This window comes from Protomyctophum parallelum (assembly GCF_964188405.1).
Source record: "Protomyctophum parallelum genome assembly, chromosome: 11".
In the NCBI taxonomy this organism is placed as follows: domain Eukaryota; kingdom Metazoa; phylum Chordata; class Actinopteri; order Myctophiformes; family Myctophidae; genus Protomyctophum; species Protomyctophum parallelum.
In genome coordinates, this window is record NC_139707.1 from 29,084,122 (window position 1) to 29,103,451 (window position 19,330).

Consider the following 19,330-nt stretch of genomic DNA (forward strand, 5'->3'; position numbering starts at 1 on the left):
TCCGAGTGCAAGCATGTCAATTTTGATCACTGGATACATTTGAGAACCACAAGAATGTCATAAATGAGTAATGCAGCTGTCAGTTTGACTGTGCTCAGCGGGGCCAGTCTTACATCACCGGCATAAGCTGCCTCCTCCTCGGCCCCCATCAGACCCCAGTGTCATGGTCATCCCCCGGAGGAAAGAAAACATCATGCATCCTCCAACCTCAGCCCCAAAAGATCCAGTGATGTAATTCAGTTGGTTCGCAAACTTAGTTTTTTCGTGTCAAGGATCCCCAAATTGATTTGTGTTTGGTCACAGACCACCCCCTTCTGAAAAGGTTATAGGGCATGGAGGGACACCCCAGAAGAGAAAATGTATTTTAAACAAAATTCTAAATTATTCAAACTTTTACAAACATTTTCATTATTATTATTATTATTATATGGTAAATGGTGCAATTTATATGCAGATACAAGCTTGCACAAAGTGATGCACTGTGAGCTTGTATATATGGATAAAGTGGTTAAACTGATTGTGACGCTAAATTAACTACTTTTGCTGGGAACCCCACTACTGCACCCCACTTTCAGAACCACTTATGTAATTGCCTTCTCATGATGTTGATTGTCATCTGTTTTTAACCACTTAAACCTTCCAGTCTGCAGTTGCAACTTTTTTATTTTCCAAAAATAGCCGATTTACAAGCTCAAAACACGTTGCAGAGGCTTAAGTATATAGGCCTATATTATCTGGGTTTTTTTGTGGCTAATGTTCCCCCCAGAATATGGATGGGTTCAAGTGGATCGACCAGCCAACTAGGCTATAAGTTTAATGGGATATGCTCACAGTATTAAAATTATGTGAGTGACTTGTCAAATAATAATAAAGCATTGCACAAACAAGAAGGAAACAGCAGCATTATTGTCACTTCCTGCAGGATGCGTCAAGTCAAGGGCATTATTTATCATTATGAAAACCGGGTTTTGTTCAGAGCAATGAATCAAACGTATAATGGCCTAATAATGTACTGTACACAACTGTAGCTATAGATGGAGTACCTTTAACTGTTCTGCTGGGTTGAGAAAAGACGACCTCTACTGACAGTGCAGTTAAAATAAAGGTATAGATTTAGCATTTCTTTCTCATGTTTGTTTTGATACATTGATACTAAAATGAACCTGAATCATACCGTTTGTAATTAACCTTCTCAGTGCTGCATATGTGCCGTGTCACATCACATCCCCTTTTGGCCTGCAGGGTCTGTGTCTATCTTAATTCTTAGTGTACCGGTGGTACTCCCCTGTCTGTCTGTTTCCCAATGGCTTTCCCAATGCACCTATATGCTTGGGGAAGATGGGAACCTTGGCTTCAAGGTAGGCTACAGTACGGTATGAATCAAATTATTAAACTATACCATTATACCCATTATGTCAAAGCCGAAGCAACACATGCAGCGTTATACTTAGATATCTGGCTATGCATCCCGAAAAGGTTTTGTCTATATACTATAGTCTGCTATAGACATGCCTCAAACGCTGCTGTAACTGTTCGTCCCATGCACGCCGTTTTTCCTTTTCTTAAAAATAAATAAAAAATAAACCAGCCTTCCGTCGACCTCCATCTTCCTTGCATTCTGAGCAAGAAAACCAAGACAACTCCGCAGTAACTGATCTAACTCTGAGGTTATGGGGATTGGGGGGGAACAACGCTGGAGGTGTGTGTGTGCAGTGTGTGTGTGTGTGTGTGTGTGTGTGTGTGTGTGTGTGTGTGTGTGTGTGTGTGTGTGTGTGTGTGTGTGTGACGTGTGTGTGTCATCATGTAAGTTCCACGGATGTCGATACAACTATGCCAATACAGTTTTATGGGAAGAGGTGAGGAGACATAACTATAGCCTGGCTTTCGTGCATTTCTAATTAATTAGGCATGTAGCCAGCTGTGTGTAGATCTCCGACTCCGCCAGAAAGACAATGTTGCCGATGCACTGCACTGCATGCATGTGAAAAATGTTGATTTAAAACAAATATATATAAAGTTATAAACATAATTTACGCAATTTAAATCAAATAAATGCACGTGACATAACTTGCATCAGCGTTATGAGACGCAATGTGCTTTTTCTTCGCCCGTGTGCAGTCTCACGCACTGCACAGTGGAACTTCTAAGTGGGCTGCTGTGTTTTGTAGGCTGTAGGCTACTGTATTCTACTCACAGTGGCTGCTGGCGGCAGACGCCGCGCCGATGGCGCTCAGAGTCAGAAGAAGAACACACAGGCTAATGATATTCAGCGGAGTCATTTTTCGCAAATCCATCTTGGTGTTAATATCCGTCTGTCATCCCAGGATAAATCTCACCAACGAGCTCTCCTCCTCGCCTATCTTCTTCAACATGGATGTGTGGGGCGGGAGTGAGTGGGTGGGGTGGGAGGGGGGAACCTTGCACTTCTCTGCGTGCCCGGTGTGAAGGAGCTAAACCGCTCCCACGTCAACGCTCACTCACTGACGCGCACCCTAAAGATGCACTGCACTCGTGCACTGACACACACACACACACACACACACACACACACACACACACACACACACACACACACACACACACACTCTCTCTCTCTCTCTCTCTCTCTCTCTCTCTCTCTCTCTCTCTCTCTCTCTCTCTTTCTCTCTCTCTCTCCCTCTCTCTATTTTGCCGGTGGTATAGACTATAGTCCACTGTAACAGGCAGACGCGCTATAGATCTTTTCCAGTGGGGGGGCAAGGGGGGGGGGCTTTAGCCCCCTCTGGTGGAGGCTTAGCCCCCCCTAAGCCCCCCCCCCCTCCAAACAAGCCAAATTGACTGACTTCTATGTAAACCAAGATTCATTAGACCCCCTCTAAATAGCCAGCCCCTCCATAGCACCCACAGTCACAATTTTCTGGAGCCGTCGCTGGCGCACACACACACACACACACACACACACACACACACACACACACACACACACACACACACATACACACACACACACACCACTTTTGTTCGCCAGTGATTCAAGACGCTGCATGCCGCGATGCCCCGGCATAAGCAGGAGGTTTGATACAAAATACAAATACTGGGTCAAAAATGTATCTAAATACAAAATACAAATACTGGTCTGAGAAATGTATTTGAGATACAAATACGTATTTTGTATTTTGAAAATACATGAAAATACATTTTCATGAACATGTGTATAATGATAAGTAAATTCATAATTGATTGCCAAATATTAAATTAATGACCCGTCAGAATGTCTAATACATTGAAGATTATTAAAGGTATATTCAGTGATTTCACTTATTATTTTGTTTTGTTGTGATAATCCTCCCTACTATAGAGTGTGCTGGCCATATAAGGAGTTCCTCCCTGTCCCCAGTTAACCCCTGGGGGTCAAAAAACCTTAGGTTTCGTTTTTGACTCTCTATCCTGATTGGACGAAAGGCTGGGTCCCACAGCCAAAAACGAAACCTAAGGTTTTTTGAGTGAAATCACTGAATATATCTTTAAGAATGATACACTTTATATTTTAAGCAAATAAAACAGGACCCACAAAGGAATGGTAACTCAAAACTTACCTCTCATTTGTGGTTCAATTTGAGAACGGAACACTGTCGTCCCCCCGTCCCCCCCCCCTCCTCCCAGTGAGCTGTGGCGTTCCACAAGGAAGCATATAAGGGCCTTTACTGTTACTAATATATGTAAACGACATTACATCAGCTTGTGACTGCAACTTGTTCCTGTTCGCAGATGACTCAGCACTGCTGGTCTCGGACAGGAACAAACTGCAGGTTGAAAAGACCCTCAGCTCTGAACTCGGTAGAATCTGCACCTGGCTCACTGATAACAAACTATCCTTACACCTGGGAAAAACTGAATCCATTCTCTTCGGATCAAATAGTAATCTCAGCAAGGCAGATGGCTTCTTGGTTAGAGTGGGTGGGTGACAATATTATCACACGAAAAGATGAAATTACCTACCTAAGTTCCATCCTGGAGGCCAATCTTTCCGGTGATAAAATGGCCACCAACGTAATAAAAAAAGTCAAACAAGATTCCTTTACAGGATCTCCTCACTGGTCAACAAAAACACCTTGAAGACCTTAACAGGAGCCCTCGTACAAGGTTTCTTTGACTATGCATGCACACAGCACCCAGCCCACAGCACCTCAAAGGCCCAACCCTCTAACACCCGCATTAATTTCTACTTGCAAAAAATAGATTTCAACCTTACTACTACTTTGTACTACTAGGACTAAGACTAAAAAATATGTTAAAAAAAAACAAAAAAAAGTTTGATGAAAAATTTAGAATAATTATATAATAATAATATAATAAATTAATAATTTACATTAGGGGGTTATCTTTCACAATAATGAATAAAACATGTTCTAGACATTCTAATGAACACAAAAAAACATATATTACAATTATTTTACCTACTTTTATTAGGGTAAAGGTCAAAAGTCTTAGGTTAAAAAATGTTCAAAATTACACAGAGTCCAGACATTTTTTATTTGTGTGAATTTCAGCCTCTGTGGGGGGTATTTATATGCAAATATCATGACCAATGGCATTGAAATGGCATTGCAATGAACATCACTGATGACGTTTAGGTGAAAAAAGAACAGAAAAAAAATAATAATTTAGTAATTAAATTAAATAAAATTGTTGCTAAAAAGCAACGCTGGGTCTTAGAGGGTTAAAACAAGGCTCCAGACCTCCCAAAACAAACTGGTCAGGCTCATACTTGGCCTCACCCCCCAAACCCACCTCACCCCTGCCCACTTTGACAGCCTGGGATGGCTTAGGGTTGACGACAGAGTATTACTTACGCCTTCTGCCCCTTCTGGGGCATAGGCCGTCAACAAGCGATCTCCAGGCATCTCTGTCTTGAGCTGTTCTCTCCAGCTGGTTCCAGGTCGTCTTCATGGTCTTGATGTCTGCTTCCAGGTCTCTGCGCCAGGTGTTTCTAGGGCGACCCCTTTTCCGCTTGCCCTGTGGGTTCCATGTTAGGGCTTGTCTTATGATGGTGGTCGCAGGCTTTCGTAGGGTGTGGCCTATCCATCGCCATCTGCGTTTCCTCATTTCTTTTTCCGCCGGAAGCTGGTTGGTTCTCTGCCAGAGTTCGTCGTTACTGATGGTGTCTGGCCATCGGATGTGGAGGATCCTCCGCAGGCAGCTGTTGATGAAGACCTGTACCTTCTTGATGGTGGCAGCTGTAGTTCTCCATGTTTCTGCTCCGTATAGCAGGACCGCCTTGATGTTGGAGTTGAAGAACCTAACTTTGGTGTTGGAAGTCAGTTCTTTGGAACTCCAGATGTTCCGTAATAGGATGAAAGATCCACGGGCTTTACCGATTCTGGCTCTAACGTCAGCATCTGTGCCCCCCTGCGTGTCGATCACACTGCCTAGGTAAGTGAAGGCTTCAACTTCCTCCAATGCCTCGCCGTCCAGTTTTATTGTGTTGGTGTTAGCTGTGTTGATTTTGAGGACCTTGGTCTTGCCTTTGTGGATGTTGAGTCTGAGTTGTGCCGAAACGGCTGCCACCTTGTTGGTCTTCTCCTGCATCTGTTGTTGTGTGTGTGACAGTAGTGCCAAATCATCTGCGTAGTCCAAGTCGTCGAGTTGCTTCCAAGGTGTCCACTGGATTCCGTACCTTCTCTGTGCCGTGGAGGTCTTCATTATCCAGTCAATGGCTAACAGGAAGAGAAAGGGTGAGAGCAGACAACCTTGTCTGACCCCAGTCCTCATTTGGAATGCCTCTGTGAGCTGCCCTCCGTGGACCACCTTGCATGTCAGTCCCTCATAGGAGTTCCTGATGATGGAACCGATCTTGGTTGGCACCCCGTAATGTCGGAGAAGATTCCAGAGGGACTCTCTGTGCAGGCTGTCAAAGGCTTTCTCATAGTCCACAAAATTTATATAGAGGGAGGAGTTCCACTCTATTGACTGCTCCATGATGATGCGCAGCGCTGCAATCTGATCTGTGCAGGATCGATCCTTGCGGAAACCAGCTTGCTCATCACGGAGTTGTGCATCGATGAGGTCCTTCATCCTGTTCAAGATGACTCTGTTGAAGACCTTCCCTGGCACTGATAGCAGTGTGATCCCTCTATAATTTGCGCAATTGCTAAGGTCTCCTTTCTTCGGGATCTTGATGAGGTAGCCCTCTTTCCAATCTCCTGGCACTTGTTCTTCCTCCCAAATCTTCCTGAAGAGTGGATGAAGCAGCATCACAGTGGTTTCTAGGTCTGACTTCAATGCCTCCGCTGGAATGTTGTCCGGTCCTGCAGCTTTTCCATGTCTCAGCTGCTTGATGGCCTTCCTGATTTCCTCCATGGTTGGTGCGTTGCAGTCTATGGGTAGGTCTGTGTCAGCCTGTGCGATGTCTGGTGGGTTATGTGGTGCTGGCCGGTTTAGAAGTTCCTCAAAATACTCCATCCATCTGTTCTTCTGTTGCTCGTCTCCCGTTGTTATCGGTCTTCCCTCTTTGTCCTTCACAGGTCGTTCTGGTTTGCTGTACTTTCCTGCCAGCTTCTTGGTGATGTTGTAGAGTTCTCTCATGTTTCCCTCTCTTGCTGCTTGTTCTGCCTCTGTTGCCAGGTTGTTCATGTACTTTCGCTTATCTGCTCTGATGCTCTTCTTTACTAGTTTGTTTCCCTCTGTATACCTTTCTTGTGCCTTGGCCTTCTCCGCTCTTGTCCGGCTGTTGTTCACTGCTGCCTTCTTTTCCCTCCTGCCTTGAATCTTTCGCAGACTTTCCTCTGAGATCCATTCCTTATGCTGGTGCTTCTTGGGGCCAAGCACTTCCTTGCAGGTAGATGTTACTGCCTCTTTTATCTCCTTCCACGTGCTCTCCAGAGTGCTCTCGTCCTCTTCCAGCAGCTCCTGTAGAACTTGGAATTTGTTCCGTAATGTTAGTCTGAACTCTTCCAGCTTGCTGGGTTCTCTCAGTGAAGCTGTGTTGTACCTGTGTTGTGTTGTGTGTGCCTGCATCCAGTTCTTTCTCAGCTTCAGCTTCAGACTGGCTACAACAAGGTGGTGGTCTGACCCCACATCTGCTCCTCTCTTTACTTTTACATCCTGCATGGACCTTCTGAATTTCTTACAGATACAGATATGGTCAATCTGGTTCTCTGTTATGTGGTCTGGTGATACCCAAGTGGCCTTGTGAATGTTCTTATGGGGAAAAACACTGCCGCCAATGACCAGGTTGTTCATAGCGCACAGGTCCGCAAGCCTCTCCCCATTTTCATTCATGACCCCCAGTCCATGTCTTCCCATTATGTCTTCGTACCCTGTGTTGTCCCTTCCAATCTTGGCATTAAGGTCTCCCATCAGGATTGTGATGTCTCTCTCTGGGTGTTTTTCTATAATGGATTGCAGCCTGTTGTAGAACTGATCCTTGTCTGCTTCCTCGCCGTCATTGGTAGGAGCGTAGCACTGTATGATGTTCATATTGATCCTCTTATTCTTAGTTCGGAAGGATGCAGTGATGATCCTTTGTCCATGGGCTTCCCATCCTATGAGTGCATGAGACGACAGAGTATAGCATCTTGCAATGGGTCTGGTCCACAAGATTCTATACGCCACCAAGATACCCATGTACCTGTCTAGATACTTCCTTAATGTAAACGAAGTCCACACCCACAACACCAGAGGGAGTGCAACAAACCATGTACAACCCAGATTCGGCACAAACAAGGGACTAAATTATTTTCGCTCCTATGCCACCAAAATGTGGAACGCCCTACCAACAGTCATTAAGACATGTGAATCCCTTGACTCCTTCAAAACCGCTCTCAAAGGGCTGCAATTCGAAACTGGTCCCTGTAAAATCTGAATCCCCCCCCCCACCGCCCCCCCCCCCCCCCCTTTTCCCCTCACTGTATACATGTTTCTTTTCCCTTTATGATGAATTCCTGTTCTGTTCTTTAACTATAGTGTCTATTTGTGCGTCTCTAAATGTTTTGATGAATTGAACAAGGTGGACCCTCTTGTAAACAAGTGTATTGCTTAATTGGGTCGTCCACTCACAGTTAACAGTCTTTGTATTGAGTTTGTGCTTGAAATGTACTGTAATTCTGCAAACTGTTAATACATATTTCAATCAATCAATCAAGTGTGTAAGCCAATCAGAAGGTGGAATAGAAGTGACATCACACATTGTGTTGTGTTGTGTGTATGGGTGCGTGTGTTTTGCCCCTACAGTTTAAACCTGAGGCAGTGTAAATGTTTAACATGTGTCCATTTGAGAATAAAATTACATTTAAACAAAAAAAGTATTTTATGTATTTGAAATACAGAAAATACTCAATCTGAAAGTATTTTGATACAAAATACATCTAATTTCTTCCATCCCAGCGAAATACAAAAAGTACAAAAAGTACAAAAATACAAAAAGTATTTCAAATACGTATTTCAAATATGTATTTCAAATACTGCCCATCTCTGCACACACATTGACCTCATTTAAGTTACTCTCAGAGAGACAGACCTGTAACATTATTGGTCCCCCTGGTGGTCCCCAGACCACACGTTGAGAACCGTGAGTTAACAAAATGCTGTAAACAGTACTCTTGGTATTATGTGCCAGTTGTTACATAGGGAAATACTATTCACATTTGCTTTCATGATACCTTGCTTAATTGTACAATTTGAAATTGGCCCCTGTGTTGTTTCAAATTGAGGCAAGGTCTTTATATAATTCCTCACATGTCTTTCATTGAGTTAGTGGTAGTGTATTCGATTACTCTTCGCATTTAGCTGCCCCAGGGTCACTCACTTTCAGTGTATTGTAGATGTTTGCCTAATCCACAGAACAGACACATTGGTATTTCCCCAAAGGGACCTGTGATAAGTGTGATTACATTATTTTCTCATAATCGCTATAGAGTCTCCCTCCCTGATCCCTCCACATGGCTTTAACATTACTGCCATAATATTTGAGTTGATAGACAATGCTGAAACTAATATGAAAAGGCTAAAACAACAACGATTAGATTTCAGGAAACAGAGCACTCATACACTTCTAGTATACAAATATACCTAATAAAAAAGTACAAAAAAACAGCCTCCCGTTTGAAAGTCTATACTGTGTATTGTTTGCTCACAATACTTGAATAGAGCATTTTCTAACGATGCAAAAATCATATAGTGAAGCCTCAAGGGTAAAACAAAAAATAAACGGCTACACCTTCAGCTTAATTAATGTGTTTGCAAGTGATTTAATTTGCCCGATAATTATTTAAAGTGAGGCGTTAGATGTGCAAAATGATGGTCAAAAAGATTTGTGTGACTGCTTGTGCATTGAATGAGAGACAGACACATAATTGAAGTATTTATCACAAGCTGGAAGTTTGGGTGTAACTTGTAACCTGAGCTATATGAAGCTATTCTTTCCAGTTACTGGGCACTGCTGTGACTGTGAAGGAGACCAATGCTTCAAGGGCACTGTCATCACGACTGCTCAGCCCCTAAGATGTGATGTGAGAGTTCTTTGCATCTGCAAATTCTGGCTCATCCATCATCCGTATGAGTGAAACCCTCAGACTCCCCCTCCCCCAGTTTCCCAAATTAAATTCTCCACAGTGGCTGCATCTAGGTGGTTCACCTCAGGAGTTATGTGCCAGGTATAGGAGATCCTGTAGAAAGAGTATAATCAGAGACGTGTCCCAGACTCAGGTGATCTGTGGGCCCAAAAGGGAGAGGTCTTTTTCTGGATGCTCCCATTGATGATGGCCGTATATAGGAACAACATTTCACAGCTGAAAAAAGCTGTGAAAAGCCCTGAACTTGATGATATGGAATTATAGTCAATTAATTTGGCCACCAACTGAATTGAAATCATCCATATACATTTTACCACTTAAACCTTAGTTGACCTAGGTGTTCCCCAGGGGTCTGTACTTGGTACCCTCCTTTTCCCCTCTAGTCTACACCATAGATGTCTTTGCCGAAAATAGCCGATCTTCGTTCTACATTATTAATTAATTTCAGGTCCATTTATATACGTATAGGCTATTATATTAACTATGAGGATTTGTGCTGTGTATAACAAAAACTTAAATTAAATATAAAGTAAATGTGCCCCACACCTCTGGACCATCCGAGCTGCATGAGAAGTTCACAAAGAGATCAAAGGAATTCATTGACGTAAAAAGTACAGGAACACAAGCAGTCTAGCACAACGGAAACGGCTAACTGTCATTGTCAGCCATTTCATTTTTAATTGCATGGATTATGGAGCTCATTTCTAAAAGATAATGTTTCTTGTTTCATTGGCTTTTCATGTCCCATCCAGCTTTATTGCTCTCTTGCAGCTTTTCTTTCGGATGAAAAGCCTATTCATTTTCTCCACGCTTTCATCTGAGTTGCGTGCAGTACTCTTTTCATTTTGCACCACGGCAAAATGCCCCAAATGGGAAATCCGGAAGTACTTATCATCACTGACACTGACTGTGAAACTGGGATGAATCCATTGGAAAGGCTCTCTGGAAATTGGACCATGAAAGAATATATAATATAACTTGACTCATGTCGTCTTCCAGCCTACATGGTGAATACTTAACCAAGTGGAATATCAGACCATTTCCTATCACGCCTGCAGTATATATATATATATATATATATATATATAAAAAATGTCTTCTCTCATAAGGGCTCTGCGGTTGCCAGTGTAATGTGGAGTTCCTTGGTTTCCTGATTAGTTACACTTAAAGATGCAGCGCAGACATAATGCTGTCCATTTCTCTTTTGTTGAACTAATATGTGAATGTACATCACTTAATTTCACTTAATATCTCTGCCTCTCGGTTGGAAAAAATAGAGAGAAAAAGTGACTCCAGTTTCCAGACACATTTTAAATTTAAAGCTTTTAAAACATTATTAAAAGCTGGCTTATACGTACCTTTCTCTCAGTAGATGGAAGGATAAAACCCCATCAATGTCAACCCACACTGTTTCAGTTCTGCAGAGGTCAGAGATTGGAGAAAGTAGAAAAAGTATCTTAAGTAAAAATATCAATACTGCAATGTAGAAGTCCGGTAATCAAACTTTACTTGTGTAAAAGTACAAGTAAAAGCACAAAAGAAGTACTCATTATGCAGAATGTCCCATTTCACTAGTTTTCAAATGTATCAAATGTATAAAACTATTTTGAAAATATCAGATCTACAAGCTCACAATGTGTCGCATTGTGATCTTGTAGATCGGCTATTCTCAAATGGTCGGAATGTTTATAGGGTGTTTAATGTTTAAACTACTGTTTACTCGTTGCTTCCAGTCATCCCGGTTCTCCTTACATCTGACCAGCTCGCTGATGCTTTGCGCTCCTGCATCTTTCTTCAGTACATGTCCACAATGCATTGTCAAAAAGCATAAGCCTATACAGCAATGTTACAAACAGAGCACAGACTCTTATGTAGAAGTTTCTCTTTTGCAAAAGTGCCTCTATCTCTCTGACACTATTCTGTCAGTGTTCATGACAAAAGAAAGCTTTGTGTGGGAATGTGCTGCTGCATATGTGGATGGGTGTCTGGCTTTCATTGCACTGTGCACACATGCAGCTCCCCAAAGGTCAATGTCTCATTTCTCTTATTAAGCTGGGACTTGAACCAAACTGAACAACGGCTGGCAGAAATAATAATAAGGTACCCTCACAAAAACATGCAGTAATCCTGGTCTCTAAAACTACCTCCCCCTGGCCAGCCGGGGCGCCTGATGGAGGGGAAAGGAACTGGTCGGAATAACGTGTTCCTTCCACGTGCTACATCTGGCCAGGGAAATTCCCCCCTGTCAGGTGAAAAGAAGCAGCTTGGACTCCGCATGCATAGAAGGAGGCATGAGGTCAGTCCGCTGCCCCCCCCAGGTTGGCAGAGGTAGTGTAGCGCCCAGGATTACATTAGATAATTGGCACTGGGTGAAAAAACTGGGTTGCAAAATCGTGGGATAAAATTAATAATAATAATATAAACCCCAGTCCTTCGTTTGTCCACACTATTATAGAAGTGTTCTTTCACAATTGTGTGTCAAGGTTTTTGAAGTGTATGTGTGTGTAGTACGATATATAGTACTTCGGTGATTCTCAACCTGTGGGCCAAGTGGGCCCCCAAATAACCGACAAAGCACGGCAATTTTAATACGTGGATCAGATGGGTGGGCTGTGAACACACATTCTCTGTGTTGATCCAGAAAAAGGTTGAGAAGCTCTGTTGTACAATGATACATGATGTGATAAATTAAGTGAAATGAAGCAAAGCTAAGTTTTCCACAGAGACCAATCATGAGACTGCGGGATGAGATGAAGATGTGCTAATCAATATCCCAGACAGTTTTGTATAATTACAGTCAAATTGTGCATCTACAGCAACTGGCAGATATAGGATCTTATAGTTACCTGGGGGGACTTGGAAGGGAGATATCTCTCTCCCCGCTCTGTCTGAACAGACAGTGGTTATTCTGAGAAAAATAAATAAATATCAGTCATGGTATTTTATATTCAGCTAGTCTTCGCTGTATTCTTCAGCCTGAAAGTTCCCCTTTGGTTTATCTAGTAAAGCTTTTTAATTGGACATAGGCCTACCTATTACCTATTACCTACATACCATGAGCTATTTAAGCCCAATATACAAGCTCACAATGCATGTGATTCGTTGTGAGTGTCTTTCTGTTTTTATTTGTGTTTTTGAGCATTTTTCTGTGAATGTATTTTGTCCTTGACTTGAAGTTTCAGATGTTTTATTGTATTTTGGGGTTTAGCACTGCTCCCACTTGACCCCTTTTCTAACTCAACTATTTATTTAATGATGTCTTTTATCAACAAAAGTCAATATTTATCATCTCGCTGTTGTGATGGCGCGCCATTATCCAGTCCTTGAGGAACACAATACAGCACTCAAAACCTTTTCTACAGAGAGTGTAATGGGCCTATACATTCATAAGTGTCTCATAAGTCATAAGTACCACACGTCCATTTTGGTCCACTAAAAGCAGCATTTACTTGTCTCCATATACACAATAACTTTAGAAATGGTGCAGCACTTTACATTTGCAAAGTCATGACCACTATAGGTATAGTGAATCCTAAATGTGTCGACTTCATTTGAGAAGATTCAGAGTAGCCCGTTATTCAGTAAATACTACATCAGCTCCTCTTCGAGGAGACTGCCTAATAATTTCAGTGTGTAGGCCTACATTACTACAGTACAGGTAACTCATTTTTAAAGAATAACATTTGATTTTGTCCAATCTGTATTGTATGTTAATCTCATGGATCTTTGATGTGTATGTGCACCTATTCACACAATCTGACCATTACTATGAAATAATAAACCTACAGTATAGATTGAAGTGAAGCTAAGTCAGGCTATTTGGCTAAAATGTATATCACTGGAAAAACCTCGCTATATGTCTTGTTTCTTGTTGACTGTATTCTCTTTGTTTGGTAGGCTATATCGAACAAACACATTTCAAACGAATCTTTAAGTGTTATGTTTGTTTCTTAACAATACATTGGGGCAACTTCCAAAGGGACAATATAGTCGTAAAAAGGGGGAAAGAAAGAAAGAAAGAAAGAAAGAAAGAAAGAAAGAAGCAAAACACCGAATTGAGACACAATTTATTATCAGAATTCCTCTGAATGCAGGTTATTGGTATAGCAAAGCCATACGCGCGGGCTCTTTAAAATCCTCCGGTTGCCCCGCCCCCTTTCCCCACAGCACACCACACAGCTGAGCTGAGACGTCTCAATCAAAGCCTTTTCGCTTGGCAGAACATAATGGTAAGTAAAACAAACAGTGACAAACTTGTAATTAAGTTCCACATCTTGAAAGTTTAGAAGAGCTGTCAGTGTTGTTAACTTGTCAGGGAGTGAAACTGCTGAGTCACAGACACAGACTGTGAAAGACTCGTTTTGTCGTTCCACCTGTGTTGGACTTGGACTTGTCCACCGCGTCTGTTCTTCATTTGGGGATTGGGGATATGCAACATATGACGTTTTTTTTAGTGCCTACCTCATTTTGGACGGCTTCTGGAACTTAAGGTACAGTATATGGATGGTTATAAATAATATATAAACAATTGTAGAATACTCTTGCAAGGAGGTACTCTTTATTATTATGTGCCCCCGCAGCCATGTTGTGACTGCAGAGAGAGAGAGGGGGGGGGGGGGGGGGGGGGGGGGATTCAGATCGAGTAGCCTTTCCACTAGCCCCTTTCGGGACCCTCCATAAAGCTTTTCTGAAATTTTGATGAGTTTTATGTAGGGTCCCTGGTCATAACTATATTTTCGTATGGGAATTCTGGAACGCGGACATTCATATTCTCTCTAAGACCGTATCTGCAGCGTTTGACGGCCTTTTTTTCTTTGAGTTATTCTAAATTCGTGAACTTTAAGTACCAATACATTCCGCTGCAAATATCTCCTGTGGCGCGGAAGCCGTTAAAGGACCACTTCACCACTTTTCAACCTATCTTCATATAATAGGTCCTCACTAATAGTCATGAAAAAATGGCACGATCTTTTTCTACTCAGTCTGTGTCTCATAGGAGGGCTGTGGGCAGTTTAGAAACAGTCTTCCAGTGACATCATCATTAGGCAGATTTATTTTTAAACAAGATGTTTAGATTTTCATTATCGTGAGAACGATGGCTTCCATTTTCGCATTGCAACTTTTCAGGACTAGAAAGCCTGCAGTTGTTATTAGCTTGTATTTCTCATCGATGATGTCACTGGAAGACTGTTTCTGAACTGCCCACAGCCCTCCTATGAGACACAGACTGAGTAGAAAGAAATTGCGGCATTTTTTCATGATTATTAGTAGGGATGCACCGATCCGATACTCGTATCGGAGATCGGCGCCGATCCAGGCTAAAATTCTAGATCGGGTAACGGATCGGTGGCCGATCCATTATCCGATCCGATAATTATGTGTAATTACAGTATGAAAACAACTCTACCTCCTCTGTGACACAGCAGTGTAGTATTGACAGTATAACATGTGGAATGCAGCCAGGCTAGCCTGCGCACACATTAACCTGGTCTAATTGTTGCACAGTTATTGAATAAATAATTCAGTGCATTTATATCTGTGTTTGTTACATTTTGTTTTACAAAGTTGGGAAAGTAATGTTTAAGTCAAGCCTTGATGTTGCCTTACACAAAATAATGATTCCAGACTCCACACAGTGAGGCATACAGCTTAATAGGTTATTACGTTTCTTTGTGAAATATTAAAAATACTTAACGGCTTCCGCGCCACAGGAGATATTCGCAGCGGCATGTATGGGTACTTATACTTCACATATTCAGAAAGCCTCACACAGAAAAATGTCGTCAAAGAGCGCAGACAGGCGTTATCCATGTTGTTTATGTTTTATGAATCGCCGCGTACCAGGTGGCATGGTAGTGATGCAACAGGACCCCATGCACTGGGTCGAACAAAATGTCAGAAACTTCAGTAGCATTGGGTTCTGCTTGGAGGGCTACCTTTCCACCAAGAGTAGCATATACTTTTATTGCCTAAATGGATATAAACACACAATAGGCCTAACTGTTGTTATTGTGCTAACAACCTGAGTAGCACTATTTCTATTAGCCCTACAAGCAGAACCCAATGGTAGCCTACTGAAGTTTCTGACATTTTTGAGACCCAGACCATGGGGTCCTATTCCACCTCTACCCTGCCACCTAGTACGCGGACATAAATAAAACATAAATACCGTGGATACGGCCTGTCTGTGCTCTTTGACGGCTTTTTTCATTTGAGGGCTTCTGAATGTGTTAACTTTAAGTACCTATAAATACCGCTGCGAATATTTTGTTTGACCGATTTGGTCGCTTTGATTCTTCTTTTCCTTCCTTGTTTATTGAAACCTCATTGTACCGCCTATCTGGCTAGCTAGTGGCGCTATAGCTATGACAGAGCAGATCAGAGGCAGGAACGTAGCCGGCACAAGCCAACCGCACATCGGGAGGCGGTCCAATAAACGGTAAATAAACAAGTAGAATCCAAGCTTCCAAATCGGTCAAACAAAGATTAAAAATACTTAACGGCTTCCGCGACACAAGATAATTCGCAGCGGTATGTATAGGTACTTATAGTTCACAAATTCAGAATAACTCAAACTAAAAGAAGACGTCAAACAGCGCAGACACGATGTTATGAGGATATTTATGTCCGCGTTCCAACATTCCCATACGAAAACAAAGTAACGCACAGGGACCCTACGGGTCAGCCCGGTTCGGTTCGTATTGGGCTGACCCAGGGGGTCCCGAGAGGGGCTATATTTCTATATAACCTCTCAATTTATTTCAAGGCAGTTCCTTTATAATCTGTGCATGTTTAAAATGCCACCAGACTGAGGACAAAATAATTGTGTAGGGAAGAGAAACATGTTTGCTATTGTAATGTTTATTTGTTAGATGGAATGAAAGCATGAATTCATTGAATTGCCTTCATTTGAATTGACTACAAATGACATGGTTTTACAACCCTTGTCACTTTTGTGCAGTTCTACCCTTTGTGACAGTAATTATTACACAATTTAGGCCTATACATATATACAAACTAAATGTAAAAATACTATTCATGTAAAATATTGAATATATTAAATATATTATAATATAATATATTACCTTTAACCTTTAACATATTATGTTAAAGGTGATATAGACAACTTTTTTTTAAGCCTTTTAAAAATATATAATCATTCCCTGCATAATGTTGTGGTGTTGTCCTGCAGACAGACACTACCGTTGGCTGCCTCTGGGGTGTTTTGAGTTATAGGTGTTGACACCAAGCCCCCAGGGAAGTTCTCCAACGTTGAAGCGCTCGGCCCTAGTGGTAAGAGCAGGGATCACGAGGAAACCCTATGACATCTGGGCTTTAACATTGAGCGCTCGTTTGCACTTCCACATTTTGGACACCAAATGTTGGTGTTGGTCCAAATCAAAGAAATGCGGACCGTTCTTCCGGGTGCTTCAAAACGCTGGGGAGCTGTCGCTCCGGTTCGGCCTCTGTCCTTTTGTTACTCTATGGTTGACACTCAGTAATGTCTGTGTGGGGGGGGGGGGGGGGGGGGGGGGGGGGGGTTAGTGGGGGAGTGAGGCAGAGTTTATTCAATAACAGTGTGAGGGTGTGACGGTGTGTTCAACCCCTGTTCCCAGCACAGTTTTATAATGAAAACGCAAATTACGTGATGCAATTATATATATTTCTCATACTATTTCACATGAACAATGTTGGTAAAACTAAGATATTTTAGGAGAAATGTATATAATTAGTTTATGATTATTTATTGAAATTATGAGAATCGTTGTAGCGCCTGGTCTTGTTGGGGTGAAATCCAGCTGAGCAGCAGCGGCAGGCATTCATTTGTAACTAAGATAGAAATTCATACTTTTTTAATGCTATATTTAGCCATTATGACACACATATCCGATGGGTCCCTCCCAGGGCCATGGAGCTGAGCAGTAACAACAACCCATAGCCTGAAGTGACATGGCTCGATGGGAGGGGGTTTAGAGTCAGATTTGAATCTGTTTGGAATCACTCACTTCTGTGTACAAACACTAGAAGTTGTCTATAGAGCGCCGAAGTCCTGACGTCATTCGCACTTCCCCTCGATTCCCCTGGTTCACGGAAGTAATTTCTGGAGAATAACATGGGGTCATCTTAAAATCATTTCATATAAGCATTGTGGTCTCAGCGTTATTGTCAGAGAGGTGTCTCTGTATCGTTTGCGACAGTCAGTCACTCATGATAGTCTGTTTCTAGCGAAAATGTAACTAATTCAGTAGCAGTAACAATAGCGTTTTCTCTGTCAGTTGATTCTTCATATCCATATGAATGAAGCAGCCTGGATGATTTGTTTATTTTTCAAACACAGTTCTTATGAGGCAATCTAAAATCCCCCTATGGGGATTACAATGCAAATAAAAAAGTACATGAACCCATGGATTTGCGCCCTCTACCGATATTGACGTCAGACTTCGGTGCTCTATATCTCTAAGAAATATAAAGGTGGTCACATACAACCCTTGATTCTTGAACAACCTGGATAAGTAATTACACCTTTCTTTCTTTCTTTCTTTCTTTCTTTCTTTCTTTCTTTCTTACACAGTTTATGGTGTTTCTCCCAACCTACTCCACCCTAGGAGCCATATACACGGGTACCATGAATCTCCACGCAAGCCCTGGTTTACTCCTCGCTGCAGCCGAATAGTGTGCCCCAGTCTGGTGTAGAAGTCCACGGTCCAAAAAAGGAGAACACCTGCCATGCCTGCAGTGGACCCTGCTGAGCTGACTGCGTCCTGGGGTTGGCTGCTTCAAAACATCTATGAAGAATTGAGACCTCGCGCACAGGGCAGCATGCAAGTGTGGGGAGCTGACCACATAATCACCACCTGTCCCCAACTGAGTCGAGGGCTTGAGCTAGCCAGATGTAAGGAGGATGGACATGACTGGAGACGCTGCTGGAGACCTCATCCGGGATGACGGCTCAATCACCTATCTCTCTACCCATGGGTTGGTTCCAAAGTTTGACGCTGGCCATCACAAGCAAGACGGCTCAAGGTATGAGGCCTATTTTTCTTCTTCTTTTGCTGCTGCTGCTTGTGATGTATGCTGTGTGGAGACAAGCTGGTGTACTATTGCTGTCACTGGGGGCCCAACATGTTCAGTGACTGGCTGTGGAAGACTGATGTGGATCTATAGTTTGTTGTGGATGTTGTGTTGTCTGCCATTGAAGGTAGTGCGTTGTAACAATTGATGTGTATGTGGCTCTTGGTCAATTATCCTACAGTATACATGTCTGAGTTTGCTATTTCCATTTTAAGTTCAAGCAAGATGAAGAGGTTTTGGGTTTTAAAGTTAACAGCCATCAATTCCATTTTGTGTGTGTGTGTGTGTGTGTGTGTGTGTGTGTGTGTGTGTGTGTGTGTGTGTGTGTGTGTGTGTGTGTGTGTGTGTGTGTGTGTGTGTGTGTGTGTGTGTGTGTGTGTGTGTGTGTGTGTGTGTGTGTGTGTGTGTGTGTGTGTGTGTGTGTGTGTGTGTGTGTGTGTGTGTGTGTGTGTGTGTGTGAAAATGGGTGAATGTGAAGTACATTGTAAAGTAATGTAAAGCGCTTTGGAGAAAAGTGCTATGAATGCAGTCCATTTACCATGGATTTCTTGGTGGCAAGACGACCTCGGTCTATCTAGGCCTATACCTCCATTATTCCTTCTTTCTTTCTATCTTTTTCTCTCACTCACGATACAAATCATTTTTTTAATTTCTTTGTTGTCATATGTTGACCCATTGACTAAAATGAATGCAGTAAATTTAGCTTT

At 42.3% G+C, this 19,330-nt stretch overlaps 1 protein-coding gene across 1 annotated transcript in view; it reads right to left on the bottom strand.

Annotated features, from left to right (window-relative positions):
* The window catches only part of LOC310866965 (contactin-associated protein-like 5), a gene marked incomplete at both ends in the record, with an annotated part of 102,429 nt that extends 100,150 nt beyond the window's left edge, over nt 1–2,279 (bottom strand). Inside the window, one exon of the mRNA XM_083776759.1 lies at nt 2,195–2,279. Within this exon, the coding sequence (XP_083632885.1) occupies nt 2,195–2,279 (85 nt within the window). The remainder of the gene's footprint in view (nt 1–2,194) is intronic.
* Nucleotides 2,280–19,330: the final 17,051 nt, after the last annotated feature.